The following is a 16497-nucleotide window of genomic DNA, read 5'->3' as shown; positions in this document are numbered from 1 at the left end:
CCGATGCATCAGCGATTAGTTGCTGTAGTTTGTTGTCAGGGTATTGCTGTGTTTGGTTTCTGTCTATTCAGTTACTTCAAGTAGAAAAGAGAGGCAAGATGAGGTCCCCATCTGCTTGAGGATCATCAGTATTTACTATTCCCTCTCAGCTCATTAAGCTTGGAAATAAGCAGAGACCCAAAGCTCCCTGTGTAATTGCTCTCAAGCAAGAATTAATTTTTCTGTCTGCTTCCAGTCAGTCAGGGACAGACAAAACAAGACTCCTTATGAAGCTACTATACAGTGAGGAAGAATAATAACGCTCGAGCTCAAAAGCTTTACTTTGTAGATGTTGGGAAATGTGCGTTTTTAAATGTCATGATTGTTACTCACCAAGTCCCTTGAGCCGTTCTTCAGAGTGATCCAGGTGTGGCTGTCGTTGCTCACCATGACCTTGTACGAGGTCACCCAGTCACTTCTGTTATGAGAGGAGGAAAAGAAATATCCTGTCAGGCTGAATTCAATGCAAATGCAGCACTGAGGTGACGGCGAGGAAGTCGCTCAGCACACGTCCAGCCGCGCTTAAATCTCACAGGGTGGAAGTCCATTTTAAAAGTGGGAAAATTGGAGAGGAGGTCAAAGAATTTATATTAGAAGTGTCACTTGTGTCTTTTATTATTTAAAGTTTTGGCATCTGATCAAAAGTGAGAGATGATTTTCATCTTAACTGGGTGGAGTTTCGATTCAGAAATTCAGGAAACTTTAGTCTGATATATATATAAGTGAATGAACCAAATTTAAAAATCCACATAGTCAGGCTTTGACTTGGGTTTTCTAAAATCCAGGCTATGGCCCTGGCAACAATAATGTAACTTTAACAAAAATCAATAATGAATGGAGGTAAATGGAAAGGCATGGTTGTCCAGAAGTACAGCATGCATTTGAACATGGTCAATACAAATGTAAAGCACACAGGCGTTGCAGTCAAGGAGCTACAACTTACAAGCACACTGGTACGGTCCAATAGAAGTAGCATATGTAGAGCACAAGGGGGTGAAAAATCAAAACACTACAGTGTCTCTTTTTTTATGTCTGTCTGCAAGAGGAGTTCACTGATGACTTAATGTCCCATCATACCAGGCAGAGCTCTGCCCGGAGTGTGCAGTATGTAGGCTGGCAGTGGCTCCAATGCTTTTGGATAAAGACATCAGTGCTGAGCTGGTACAGCTTGGCAAGAATTCCCAGTTCTGCTAATTAAAGCGCTGTTATAGACAGAAGCCCCTGAGCTGGCACCACAGACAGCTACATGCCCTACAGAGCTAATTGAGGAGAAATTCTGTCTCAGGAATCAATGTCTTCTTGTGCCCTTAGATCGTGCTGGCCGTGAAGGAAAATTACAAACACAGCCTGATAGAGTATCTCCCCATGCTCTCCAGCTACGCAGCAGTTTCCAGAAGTCTATGCCACCCTTCCCAATTAAGAAGCACAAAGGCCAAAAGTTGTCAAATATTATTACAGAGCAAAGTCAGAGTAGGTAGATGGTGCGGGAAACTGTGAACAGAAGCAGTTGTTCGTTTTTTTTTTCTTTTATGAAGAGAAGACCGACTTAAATGTAAGTACAGCCTTTCTCTTCAGTTCAACACTATGTTGTTGTACGTTGGTCCAGCATTTAACTATTTACTTTACACATTTTTTAACCCCTATAATGAATATTTTGCATAGCATCAAAATTCATTATTGTAGTGGAAGAACCTTTCATTAATCATTTACTGACATATAACAGCAGAACTGAGAACTAACTTAATACCATATTTTGGTCTGTAAAAGCCATCATGTCCCCAGCCACATGCATATGGTACAACCTGGCAACCCTTAAGCTGTTGTTATTAATGGATTATTACTGATTTTGAAAGTAAAGGTAAATATGAATATGATTAAATCTATTACTCCTAACCTTTAAAACCTCAGTCAGCAGTCCTTATTCAAAATATTACCTCAAACCTATTACTTCAATTTAGACCACACGCCTGTACAGTGAGGATGAGTTTACTGTATTGTTCCCTGACACAATAGGAGCTTATACAGCCAGGTCTACAGATGCATAATGGAGAATCCAGTCTTGTTGAAAAGTGTGGGGCTGTATAATTCAAGGTGAAGCACTATGACAACAGGTACGTTACTCCATAACAAAACACACACACACCTAATCCTTTGTGAGCCTCGAGTGGATTTCTGAAGAGCTCATGAAGAGCTCAGCTATGTACTGTACAGCATGTGTTTTCTGTGCGCATGTGAGCATAAAGGGTCAGAATTGACACAAATTCAATCTAGCGTCAACATAACACCGGGTTAACTTTGTTCAGTGGATAGTGGGCAGTAAACCAAACCAAACCCGAGACAATGGATGTTTTGACCCAGTGTTATTATTGTTTTCCTTCAACCTGAACGATCTATCACACATTTATTGCTGATACGACCTATAGGAGCTAGGTGAAAACTGACCCAGAGTCAGAAAGAGTGCTACTCTACAATTATGCATGAGTCTACATATTTTATCTTTACCTTAAAAACTGTACAAAATAATTTACACTCTAGTATAGTAACTGAGGCGACAGAGGTGAGTAGGTGATTTCCAAATTTAGAGTATATGTTAAAGAAAGTATATGTATATAATTAAAGTCATAAATAATCCCTACTTGTTATACCCCCCCCTTTTTTTACCCTTCATCTGAGTGTGATGAACCAGCTTACAGTCCAGTAAAATCTATTTCCTCCAGTGTTATTTTTATAATGTGGTGACCTTTTAAGAGACATGAAAGAATGAGGCTGCACTCCAATCAATAAATCCTCAATCCCACAGTGAGGGGATCAGAAAAGACTTGTGAAAAGGGCAAACACCAGTGAAGGATCGGCGCCATGTGGAATGAGATTGAAAAGCTTGTTTTGTTTATATTTGTGAAAGTCAAATTTTCCACTTGGGTTTAAAGGAAAATCTAAGAGACATTTGGAGCTTTGGAGCAATTATTGCTGACGGTCTACTTCCAGTTTTCATTTCCCATAGTCATTTTGAAACTCATGCCATATTTAATTTGGCCATGTACGTGTTTTTGGGCTGACATTAGCCAAGTGGTTGTAGTGGTACGGCTCTATGGACAGCAAATTTGGTCTGTCACTTTGGCCACAACTTTGATCTGGACTGACTTTATCTCAGCAAATATTGGATGGATTGCCATGAAATTTTGTATCAACAGTCATACCTCCCAGAGGATGAATCCTACAAACTTGACAAGATTAACTGCTAATCTAAGTATGTTACCAATAAAATGACAGTCGGCCAGCCAGACAGTCTATTTCCATGAGGGGAGTTCAATTTATCTTTGTAAACTGAAGGTGATTAGTCAGACACAATGCATAAGATAAAAATCTAAATAATAATAATCTATTTTGCATATTTTCCATTCATATTTTATCTTTCTTCCATCCTGCTCTTATATGGACTATAGTGTTGGTCTGAGATAAGTTGAGTGAATAATGTGGAGCACGATGCCTGCCCTGACCAACTTTTGCAAACAAAAACATGACAAAGCTTAAGAGAAGATTCATATTAAATATCTTGGATTATCTGGCTCTGTGGAAATTGCTTTTCGTGTTCTACAAAAATGAAATGATTTAAAACAACTTCAAGACAGACATCACCGGGATTTGAAGCAACTTAGGAAAACTGGCACGAAACCCCACCCCCCACAATTATCCTTTCAAGTCAGCTTGGACAACAAGAAAATCCCCATCCTCACTGTGCGACCATCTGCAACTCTCCATGCATGTCTGCAGGGTTCCTACTCACGACCAGAGGGAGCTCCTGCCTTGTGTGATGACCCCTGTGAACTTTGTCAGCCTCCTGGCATCCACCTCGAACCACTGGAGCGGGTCATCTCTCCCCGCGCACCAGGCCCCGTCATAGAGGTCATCTTCATAAAGGCCTGCCTGCAGGCCAGAAACAGCCGCGTGGAGCACAGTTTTATTCCAGATGTACATGTTGACTCACACACACACACACACACACACACACACACACACACACACACACACACAGTCTATGCATGGTACAGAGCACTGTACTGACAGGCTCTACTTGGCTTTCTTAAAAATTTATGAAAGCTTATTATTCAAGTGTTGACAGTGGAGAGGGTGACGTGTGCAAAACTCAACAAGGCTGAGATGTTTCAATCTGATCCTGTGACAATCTAAACTATGCTGTCTAGATGAGAATCAGCCAGGCCTGATAAATGTGTTTTCTACCATGATGAAGACAGTATATGGTCTGTATAAAACAGGTGCAGCCTACACAACTCATACTGGGCTAGAGGGAGATAACAAGGGCAAAACAAGGCCGGTGAAGCTGACTTACAGAAAATGAACTCCGGACACATCTGTGAGACAGGGCTGCCTCTTTCCCAAACCCCAGCATTCCTGAATTTTCTGCAACAGTTTTAGCGCTGTGACGTGTCACTGATGTAACGTGAGGACACGTTTTCTTAACGCTCGCTAGCTCGGTTCAACAGCTGAAAATGTTAAACTAATTATAATGCATTAAAATGCTTCTCCATCCGTAAAGCCTTGTGCTGCACCAGTTGACAATGTTGGCTCAGAGCGAGATGGTGCGAACCGTCACGCACATGCTGTATGCTGACAGGCCACATTGTTCATCTACTTCATCCGAACTTAAACATTGTGTTGACACACAGTTCTGTACATGCTGAGTCTATAATATCGCTGCCTCTTTATCATAACTGCCGAGTCACTTTGAAGTAGGCCTTTCTCGTTATGCCTAAACACAGAATCGTAAGAAAACGGACGAATGGGATGTAACACGTCTCCATTTACATATTCTCACTTCAAAGATGAGTTAAAGGTAATTTATTATGTAAATCTAATATCACTACTTACTGATGCCCTGACACATTTGAGGTTTTGTGATCTATATTTGGTTAATATTCAACATCACTGTATTATGTTTCATTCATTTTAAATGTGTTTGGTGTTGACTGAAGCTCTCCTCCAATGAATGTGGCCCTATGTGTTGTGTCTTGTAGAAATGAATTTAAAAATCTTTATCCTGAAAAGTAAATGAAGTAAATTTTGGATTATTGAGAATTTTTTGAATGAATGCAAATGTCATATTCCTGCAAAGATCCCCGTCAACTCCTCATAGGTGGCAAAGGCCTGTTAGAGAAGCCCGACACACATCTTCCTGTTGTCAAAGAAGCTGATTGGCTGATCCGACTTTGTGTCGGAATGCGGGTTCGAAATGGGAAAACAAACAAAAAAAAGTCACGTGAACAATCCTTTACTTTTTCATTAACGTGCAGCAAGGAGACGCACGTTCCAGACGTAAGTGCACCACATTCCTAAAGCCAAAATGCATAAACTAAGTTTGTTGTTGAAAATGGACGAGAGTTGCAAATGATAGGTTTAGTTTAATGTTCTGTTTGTCTGGTAGTTACTGTAGCAGAACGTCTGTAACAGATTTCAGTGAAATATGAATGAAGGTTTGGCCACGGAACAAGTGATTACATTTTGACGCCAATCCACATCCAGGTGCAGATCCAGGAGCTTCCATGAACTACTTGCTTGAATGAAAAAAATCTGGCACATGTATACCATAATTGTCTATTGCTATATGTATTTTGCTGCAGGGTAGCTTTCTTTCATCAACATTTCTTTTGCACTTATTACAATTTTACAGGATATGTGCTATCTCAGTAATTTTTCAGTTGTGCCTGTTGGTGTGTGTCTCTCAATATCAAGAGCAAGTTAAATTCATCCCAGTACTGTTGGTGTCTGGAACCTAAACAAACTGTCGCAGCTACAAAAGTGGAAATAAACCAAGTCCACTGGCCACAGGCCCGATTCAACAGGCAACATCTGCTTTTGATGTGTTTCTCCTGATTTACAGATAATTGTGCTCTAGAATGGACACTATCTCTGTCCCGCCACGATTCCCGACGTGCACACATACATGCACAGGGGTGCACGCGCAGCAAACAATAAATCCTTTGTTTTGCTGGTTTCCTGAAACATAGTGCCCCCGCTGTCTTGAGTGAATTAACAGCATGTGTGTGTATGTTTCATTAATTGTGCCGTTGGATTCGGCGCGGCGCAGCCTGCAGAGGATGAGGCTCGCTGCAGACTGTACGCAGGCTAATACCCTCAAAGCACAGCTTGCACTAACAGGAAATACCTCTTCTCCCAGATGCCAGTCCTTTTTTATTAGGTTTGGGGACTTGCCCCTGGTATTGATGGCAACACTATTACTTTCTATGTTGGGTTAGCTTTGAAGTATTAAAAATATGCTGTGAGCTGAAATAGAATGATAATGTCATCCACATTTAACTGAGGAGAAGCAACTTATCACAGCAGACATCTTTCCAAGGAGCATTAATATGAACTTAAACAGATATCAAAATGAAAAGATACCGTCTCCCAGCCGTATTTTTTTTGTATTGCTGCTGGAAAATGATTCCACCAAACATGAAGGCATCCAAGGAAAGGTGAGATTGGCCAGGGTGTAACGTGAGCCCCAATACTTCTGGTAAGCTTACTCAAGCTACGCCAACACTTTATATTCCCGTCTTACCTGAATGTTAAGACGACCTCTGTGTGCACCAAGGCCGTAGCGTTTCGTAGTTGAAGCATGAAGCTGGAAATCATCAATCTTCAGCGTCTCCAATCCCATAGGAGGGCATTCTGGGTGATGAGAATGATAAATTGGCATGTGATGGTAATGTTATGTATCATGTGTTGCTTCGCTACAGGAGCGTTGCTTTCTGCACAGCACCTGAGTCAGGGGCCCATGCATGCGTTCGTTAATAGCTTGACAAAAATGACTCAACAGTAATGAGCAATTTGGACTTGAGCTCAAATGTGTGAAGCAAACAAGACAGCAGCTGCAGTCTGTTTGCAACTGAGGAGAGCTAATAATACAAGCTCTGTTGAGAAAGGCTAATGCAGTCAACACATAGTGAGCAGTGAACAGCTTCATCTAATAATGTGAAACGCCCAAATTAAAGCTGAATGCGATTGCTATCATAGCGGCCATTATCTGTGTTGATGTCTCTTTGTTCTGCCTCTCGACAACACACACACGCGCACACACACACGCATACACACGTGCACACACACACAACAAAAACTGAACCGCATGTGCACACAATGCTGCGTATAAACAACCCATTCTCTAAAAAACCTGGAAAATCAAACAACAAAAGGAAGAAGCCTGAATGAATGAAATGGAGTTTTAACAGCGTGACGGAGACTTTGATGTTTCAACTGCTGTGAATTTCAAAACGTGTCAAGCTTCATGGGTGATTAATGACTGTACACTATGAAAGCTTCCCCCTTTTTTTCCTTTTTTTTGGGGTAATTTTGCAATGCACACCTATCACAGCCATCTAACTGCACCCTGAATACATGATTAAATAGTTTAAAAATGACTGGAGCAATATGATTATATTGAAAGAGAGAAAATGGGACATTGCAGCAGCTGCGGACACAAAACTTGTATTTTCAAAGGTTTTGATTAAACCATAAAATGAGAGGAAACTCTTTCAATGTCAGGAAGTGATTGTTATGATTTTCAGCCGTTATTGGATAATGGACTTTCACGGATGATGAGAGTTAGATTTTGTTTTTCACAGTAATCCACAGGCTGTAGAATGAATAAATAAGGATTGGATTAAATTAACAGAAGGTTAATTCTCATACATCACCATACATTTACTTAACACAGCTCACTGTATGCTCAAACACTGCTGTGCACTGTTGGACTAAGAGAGTTTTGGTGCCAGTCATAGCAACAGATAAAGTGACAAACAGGTCAAAATCATAAAAAAAAGTGGTGTGATCCTTCAAGTTTTTGCACAAATTCCTGTAAGATATCTAAAACAAACTACCTACGGCTCCTGCAGAGTCTCACAGCAACTCCCATATGGTTGGCGTACAGACAGATTAGAGCAGAGGCAGAAAAATCCTGACCTTTAGTTTCTGCTGAGGGTCAAGCTCCAAGAGCTGTGGATTCAACTGTTCCCATGATGCAACCTAATCACGTCTTCTTGTTTGACCCTCACTGCTATAAACGCCAGTGTCCTAAGTCCACGTCTCCTGCTATAACAAGGCTTTCTGTGTTTTAAAGTGTCCAAGCCCAAACTGAAATAACCTTGATGACATCACTGTGACCTCATCTGGGTTACAGGGTTATTTTCTCAGACTTGACTCGGGCTGTGTCCAAAATCATTCCCTCATCCACTCACTCACTCACCACTCCCTTTGGAATAGACACTAAATAGTGAGAAGTGAAGTGAGATTTCTGACTTATCATCATCATCATCATCATCATCGTTTTATGTCGTCAGCTGCTGAGTTGTGCAGCAGTGGGTTGCATCTACTGTATAAAATGTGGTGCATTGCAAAGTGGGATTATGCAGTGGATGAATTTCATGTTCAGAAGTCAGACACCCAAATAAAAAGGGGCGAGGGTAAATGTAGTGCCAGATACAGACACAGCCTCAGACCTGCTTCTACTGACTCAGTGGTACTCCCCATTACTAGTAAACTGACTGTGATGTGTGTGAAGTTATTGTGATGTGGAGTTAGCTGGGGACACCTAAAGCGGAGGCAGTAGTCACTGTATGGGATGACTGGGAGCTGTGATTCAGACTGCAGTGTGTGTGTGTGTGTGTGTGTGTGTGTGTGTGTCTGTGTGTTTGTGTGACCTTGATGTCTTGCTCTAGGCATGTTGTGTGGCCTCATGCTTAGTCGTGCAGAAATGCCACAATGCAAACACCACTCATCTTGTCATGGGATATGTCATTTCATTTTTTCAGACTTGCTTTCCTCATCTATTTTTTTGAAAGATTTTAAATATCCACTGTGTGATTTGTCTTTTGTTGCCACGTTCAAACAGTCTTACAAAACTGTTGTTAAATTGAATTATTTAAACTTATTGTTTTAGAATTGAATTTTAATCCTAAATCATAAATTCATATCTGTAGATGATGATAAAGCACAGTGCAGGTCTCTAAAAGAGCCTGATCGATCAATGCAATGAGTCCCATGGCTCATATCTTTACTGGCGGTACTGATGATGGCAATTAGCATTCATCAATATGAATAATCATACTGTAATTAACTCCATGAGCGTGCCAATTATCCTGTTGCAGCCACTGACGCCACAGCAGTGGTCTGTCAGGCAGGCGGCTGTATTTGAGGCATTCCTGCCTTTATTTTGGAAAAACACAGTTTTAAAAAGAGAAGGCTGCACATCACTTAAGAATGTTTTAATTTGCTGCTGGAGGGAGTTTGCAGTTCATTTGAACAAATGCCTGCCTTTAAGTGACTGCAGTAACTGAGATGGTGGTCACTAAATAGAGCTCTTTGTGTGAGATTGGCTCATCGTTTACACCACAATGAATATCGCCCAGCGAGGGCCAAATGGACAAATCAAGGCTGACGTGTGAAGTTCCCGTTGCCCAGTGGCTCTTTGGGTCAGATGGAGTGGTTTGCAGACTTCCCTGGACCACAGCAACGGAATTTCAGAGCAAGAATTTCCGATTGGGCACCGGTCTGTTTGAACATATGCTTCACATGTCGCTGTCACACAGCCAGGACTGGCTTCACAATGAACACTCAGAGGTGAAACAGGCACAAAGAGGACAAAGGAATTTTCCTCAAGAATACTGTAGATAGTAGCAGTAGCAGTCCAGATACTGGACATTTTCTATTACAGTATATATATATATACATGCATGTGAAGTTGGCAGTAATGTAAATATTTATGTCCGTAGAGGAAGCTGGCTTTGCGTTTTATAACTCTTCCATCAGCCTGATATGTCTGAGCCACTGAAGTCAATCGTCAATCACATGCACTGTGATTTTTTAGAGAAGCCACAGACAAAGAAGATCAGCTTCCAAAATCCACACGCGCATGAGGGAATTTATGTTTGGTGCATAAAGAAAACATAGCTTGAGACCAAATTAGCTGCCGCTGTAAAACTCGGGTGTAAAAAGTTGATTAACAAGCCAGAAGCAAAGACAGTGGTAGGACCAGTAAGAGCAGTATCTACAGTAACTCTATACAGCAATAAAACATGTGTTGCTCCACTTGTGACCCTTTATGTCTATATTTAAAATCCTTTTGGAATCAGACACATACTGTAAGTCCACGGGCTTTCTGAATGGAACGATCACAACATATTAGGGACAACCCGGCCCTCGAAGCAGCCCAAAGGATCAAGGTTAGCAGGACAAAAAAAAAAAAAGATGGGCGTCCGCCATGTTGCAAAGCCCTAAATCATTATCACCATCTGTATGCAATCCTTCACGAGAGGACCCACACAGGAACACAGCATCTGGATTCAACAATAATGTATAATAGAAATGACAAAACACACAGTCAAGGCTTCATATGCTGCTGCTAAAAGCCAAAACCAATTCCGGGATCAAAGTTTAGTCAGGTTATGTATCACAAGTTCTTATTTCACATCTGGTGGAGTGTAATTAATTCATGTTACAATGTTTATGTACCGTAAGCTCCCACACGAAGAGCTCTTGACCCGTTTTTAACTGATACACTTGGAACAATCGAAACAGGAGCTGAGATTTGCCACTATAAGCTGTAATAGCAATTTTCCTGAATGTGTTTGATTGAGCGTTTTATTGATCATGAATTCAGCTTTTCATTCGTTTTTTTTGTGTTTTTTTTTTTTCCAAAGTTACACAATCTTACTTTGAGGGATAAATCATAATACAAATCATCAGACAGCTGCACAGCAACCCTTGATGCAATTTTGACTTTTCAACAGACCAATATTTCAAAAAACCCTCAATAGCATTTTGTCAACCTCAGCCTTTGTAGCTTGACTGTACATGTGATAAACTGTCATATCTCGGCAGAAACATCTTGTTTCAACACGTTTCTCTGACGACTGATGGGAATAATGAATGAGCTGCTGAAACATCCGCTGAATCAGACTTTGAAAATCACTGCTCGTCTTAGAACCCTGTTTAATGAATTCCCTATTGTTTTGGTATGTGTGGATGTGGCAGCCACTGAGGCTTTGCTACACCTTCAACAATGGCCAAATAATTACAATTTTCAAGGCTAAACAATTTCCTAAGCTGAGTAATAGAGCTCTTGATGTATAGAAAGTGTGTGAATCGTGTGACCCTGATAAATCAGCTGCTACCAGGAGACGCTGGAACGAATTCGGAAAACAGATTGGTGTTGAGTCACAGTTTCAAACCATGAAAACAGGATTTTCGGGAGTCTGGGCTGTCCAGATCTCAACTGCGTGGGCTTCTTTGTGCCAGGCATGTCGGCGTTGAGTTCCCAGTTTCCTACATGCAATAATATCCAACTTTCTGCTCCCATTCCCCTAGAGGCAAATTAAAGATGGCAGCCTCTCTGTCTGCCTCGGTAGGTTCCTTACAATAGTTTCAACATAAACACATCAATTCTCCATTGGTCTCCACGCCCAATCTTAACCTCCCAGCATTATTAAATACAGCTTCCCGTTCTGCTAAATGTCTCACACTGTGCAAAAAGAAGAAAAAAGTATAATATGGGCAACATCAGCATGTTCAGAGCTGTGGAAAGTCTGAGGTCAAAGTACACGCGCTTTGCCCTAAATCTCGCTTTCAGTCAAGCGAACTTAATCTGTCATCCAACGTGACAGGAAGGCTACTGGGGCATCTTGGCTTCAGCTTAGCAAATATACTGTGATCCATGGAAACCAAACACAATGCTTCATAGGCAAAGAGGACATCAGTGCCTCTGTGGCTTGACTCCACTTCTGAGAGCATCATCTTATATTGCCAGACTTTTCCTCTCAGGGAGGGAAAAAAAAAAAAAAAGAGAAAGAAAAATTGCTTTCCGAAAACTCTTCGCCTCTCCAAAATATTTGTCATCTCTGAGAAAGTTGGTTTCCTTTTTCCCCATCCTAACAGCTCCTGTGAAAGTGGAGAAATCATCCCCTGAACGTCGGAGGAGGGAGGATGAATTTTTTTGCCGATTATGAATTTCGCACAACAAACGAGAGTGTCAGTGGTTCTTTGACTCACCTTCTTTTGTTGGGTTGTATTGTCCTGCCTCTGAGATGCTGTTCGGGGTCTTCAGGGTGCTCTTCTTGTTCTTCTCGGCCTTTTTGTTGGGTGTTTTCACTAAGGAAGAAAATTACATGAATACAGGAATTTTTTTTAAAGGGGGAATGTAAAAGCTTGAGTCACATTCAAAATTGCTGATTCACTGTTGTCAACATAGAGCAGGAAAGCAATAGTGTTGACACAGAAAAGGGAAAAAAAAAAAAAAGCTTTTCTGGATTCAGTCCTGCACATATGGATGGATTCAGGATTGGGGACGGAACCAAGAGACAATCTCCAGGCACAGGGTTTGAAAGTGTTTAACTCTTACAGTCAGTTACAGTGTATGTCCCCGCTCACAGTGGCGGAGACGATGGCGCAATTTAATTTGCACTCTCATTTAAGATCTTTAATGCACTGATAATATTAACAGTCTCAAGGTCCAAATCAATCATGAAAATACCCTGCATGAGGAGGCGGGGGGGGGGCACATTCCAGGGAATGAAGATGGAAGCGAGGCGTGTGCTTTTTATTTGACCGAGTGTCAGGTCAGGATAGGCCCCACGTGATAACAATCCTTCTCACATCTGAAAGTCTTTATCCGCGTCTCATTCTGGGGACAGGTTAAATCCCCCACAATGCTCCGAGCTGCGTATGTGGTTAAGCGCAGCGGATTTAGAGAGCACAGAGATATGATCATTCAGACGTTGTTGTAGTACAGTGCTCATGCCAGTGAGTAATAACACAATAAATGTACATTTTTGCTCATATTTGCTCATATAGAATTGGAGAGACTTCCAGTATGAAGGCATAGATGTGAGGTTTTTCAGCTCACATGTGGACATTTTAGAATAAAAAGACAAAATCTTTCAAAGTAAAAGTACAAGTTTCTTCACCATAAAATAACACAGATAACAGAGAGAAATAGGGTTTTACAGGGAAATGATAAAAAATATAATATGCAATATATTGAATAAAAAATCTTAAAAAAAGAAAAATCTGTGCCTTGTTTCTCCAAGGTTTGGATTGAACCCATAATTTTCATGATTTCAGATGAGTTGAATGTCTACATGCTTCAAACTTCAAAAATACACTGAATCATTAAACTGATGGGGGGCTGGTGATTTTCACTTGACAAGAGCTTCAGCCATCGTTGGGTTTACAAAAGGGTATAATACGCCCTCAGAGCAGCGCTACGTCTTCAGGGAAGATTGGAGGCTACAGTGAGTCACTATCGGACAGTGACGAGACCGGCAGGGGCGAGCTGGTTAGCATGCTAACTTCAGTGGAGGAAAAGACGTGATAGAAACAAGAGTCAACTTTGGCGTTGCTTTCCACCGCTGGAGACAGCTCTCGGTGAGTAAAGGAATCAAGCTTGATGCTGAACTCGCAACATTTCTTCTAGTCAGGTAAGCAAACAGCTGTTAATGCTAACGCTAGCTATGTAGCAATAGCAAAACTTACAAATCGCTCCTTTAAGAGTCTCCACTTTTTATTCTATTAAACTTACTACGATGCTGTAAATAATTTTACTTGAAAGTCCTTGCAGTCAGTTTTCTCGGGTGCTTAAAAACAAGAATTTACTTTGTTAATATGCTGCAGTGTGATGCAGGAAAGAAGCAGTGGCTTCTGTTTGTTTCACTATTCCTCCTGTAGTCCCACCTGCAGCAGGTATCCCTGCTCAGACATGTGAAGCCAGATGCCTGAAACATGAGGTCACTGTCGACGCAGCTGCTCTAAATTATCTGCCACCAACCAACAGAAACCCTCATGCCTGCTAGTCCTCCAATCACCTGGCAGGATTTTAAACCTACCTACAAACCTGCTACTGCATGTGCTCAGAGTCTCATAGACATTTTCACGCGGACTATAATAGGACAGCACTGCTGGGTCTTGCTGCTTTTGGGAAAAAACGTGGATTTCACATGTGTTCTGGCTCCGACATGAAATGCAGTCCTGACCTCTGCTGTGCGTGAGGTTGTTAATCCCGCTGCTCTGCAGAAGCCACACACACAGAAACACGGCTCAGATCTATGCGTACGGGGGAGTGAGGAGGAGGGCTACCTGAGGAGGTCATTGTTGTTGTCGTGTACTTTTTTTTTTCTCTGCACATCCATCACCACGTGGATTGAATTCAGCTGCTCCTCTGAAGTCCCAGAGGACAGCAAGGTTCAATGTGGTGCCTTAAATTTTCTGTTTCACTTAATCAAACCGTGTCTGGGGCAGGTTAGTTGAGGAAAAGTAATTAAACAGTAGCTCTCTGACATAATAAGGCGCAACTTCTGAAAAATTATTTCAGCTTTTTATGTGAAAAGCATCAACTGCTGCAAAACGAAACAAAACTATGTCTCATTTTTAATGTAACTGTTGTTTTACTGCTTAATACCAAACAATATCATTTCTTATCTATTCACACAATACTGTCATGTTTATTTTATTGAAAACTTCACTCAAAACTTGTGTGTCATCTAGTGGCAGCACTGACTCATAAGTGTGCTTTATTTCAAAAGTTTCAGCAGAACTGAAGTTTTCTAACTTAAATGTTGCCTCTACTGTGCGAAAACTCTCGATGCAGGTGTTGTAACATTTCAAAAAAACCTGTATTGCTCATTGATTGCACTGGGTAATGATGGTGTGGAGAATTCCAAAAGAAAGTTTTATGACTGAATACACAAGAAAGTTTGAGACTTAACTGTAAAGTTGTGCTGCCTAGAGATGGCAATGCTTTTACCTGATTTTGCATCAGCTGTGGTTTTATCCGTCTGCCTGCTGCTGTCTGCCTTCCCCTTGGGCACTTTCTTGGAAGGGTTATGGCCAGGGTGCTCATGCCTGTCAGGTATCGAGGCCACAGGCTTCTCCAGCATTTGGACCTGGTTGTACTGTTCTCTTGTCAGCAGCTCCTGCATGTAGTAATCCTCATCCTCACCAGGAGAGCCATAGCTGAGGTCTGCAAGCCCCACGAGGAGTCCCAGCAGAGCCAGGGGGGTTAGGAGGCTGAGGCGCTGTCTTGTCATGACCCGGGGGGATTATCTCCAGCTGAGAGTCCTGATGCCGTCTCCAGAGGAGCCTGCTGCTGTTGCCGGGCTGCGTCCCATCAACTGCTCCCTCTTCGTCTCCCTTCTCACTCCAACACGGAGAGTTCACAAAGTTCTCAGAGCGCTCCAACTCACTGACGAAAGCAGCGGAGCCAGAGGGTCCATGGACGCCTCAGCCTGGGAAAAATGCAGTGAGGGAGGGAGAAACACAGAGAGCAGGGGATGAGGGAGAGGAGACGGAAGAGGCAGGGAGACGGATAGTACACTTCTCTCCTTTAGATGCTGGCAGGTGACTCAAAAAGAAACCGTTTTCTTCGTGATCTCTTTTCAAATTCAAACCAGTCCACTCTGCTGACACATTGCACTGATTTCATCGGTGTGGGCAGAAGTGAAACGGGGGATAGAAACCTCTCTGGGAAAACATGCATTGACACATTGAGGATCTGCTTTCATCTTCATCTCCTCCCACTCTGTCTGGGGCAGGCGCTTCTCTAACCAGAGGAAAGTTTCCTCTTTCCTGCGGGGGAATCAACACAGGGACTTAAACAGCTCTTAACCAGCTTACAATTCTGTGTATCCAAAGGAGAAGCAGAGGCAAGCTCCCTGATCCATGTAGGGGTTGTGCTTTAAGTCCAAACTGGCAAAGAAGTCAGTGATCTGATCTTTTCAGTTTGAGCAGCAGATCACAGGGTGCACAGCTGTCAGTAAAAGTACACTTACTGCACTTATTATAACACAACATGATATCCCTTTACTGGGAGAAAGATAATTAACTTGTTGCTCCTCTGTAAGCTGCCACATTTTCTGAGGATGTTCTTCTTTCAGCCAAGACCTGTTTGGACTTTGCAGTAATTTACACATTAACAAGCCAGGCTGAAATTTAAACGAAAAATCCCTCCGCTGAGCATCCAGGCATGTTCCAACACAGGGATGGAGCGCTGCCCTGTGTGTCAATGCTCATCACATCAGCGCTGCCTGTTCCTCATGAAGCTCTTTCTCTCCCTTACTCTCTCTCTCTCTGTCTCTCACACACACACACAAACACACACACATACACACACATACACACACACACACACATACACACACATACAGACATGACTACAGCAGCTGATGGAAACCCACTTTCAGAAGAAGACAATAACAAAGCCCAAAGCCAGGAGTCAAACTGATTAAAACCATATTTTTTTATTTCATTGTAATTTAAGAAGATTTTTTAAGTTAAATTGGGGAAAAAAAAGTTTCTCCATAACATGTTATCTCTGGCATTTAAGAAGCATGTGGAGTTATAGCAAAGCAGAGAAATGTCTCGCCTTGGGCTTAAAAGATTTAGTCATAAGGAGTGGGG

At 41.9% G+C, this 16497-nt stretch overlaps 1 protein-coding gene across 1 annotated transcript in view; it reads right to left on the bottom strand.

Moving 5' to 3' along the window:
• Nucleotides 1–15080, bottom strand: part of cpxm2 (carboxypeptidase X, M14 family member 2) — a 28471-nt gene extending 13391 nt beyond the window's left edge. Inside the window, exons 1-5 of the mRNA XM_022743048.1 lie at nt 14846–15080; nt 12097–12195; nt 6617–6726; nt 3824–3963; nt 373–457 (exon numbers count right to left, since the gene is read on the bottom strand). Coding sequence (XP_022598769.1) covers nt 373–457; nt 3824–3963; nt 6617–6726; nt 12097–12195; nt 14846–15020 — 609 coding nt within the window. The 5' untranslated portion in view covers nt 15021–15080. The remainder of the gene's footprint in view (nt 1–372; nt 458–3823; nt 3964–6616; nt 6727–12096; nt 12196–14845) is intronic.
• Nucleotides 15081–16497: the final 1417 nt, after the last annotated feature.

This window comes from Seriola dumerili, unplaced genomic scaffold (genome assembly GCF_002260705.1).
Source record: "Seriola dumerili isolate Sdu_G_001 unplaced genomic scaffold, Sdu_1.0 BDQW01000068.1, whole genome shotgun sequence".
Taxonomy (NCBI): Eukaryota; Metazoa; Chordata; class Actinopteri; order Carangiformes; family Carangidae; genus Seriola; species Seriola dumerili.
This window is presented reverse-complemented; position numbering and strand designations above follow the sequence as displayed.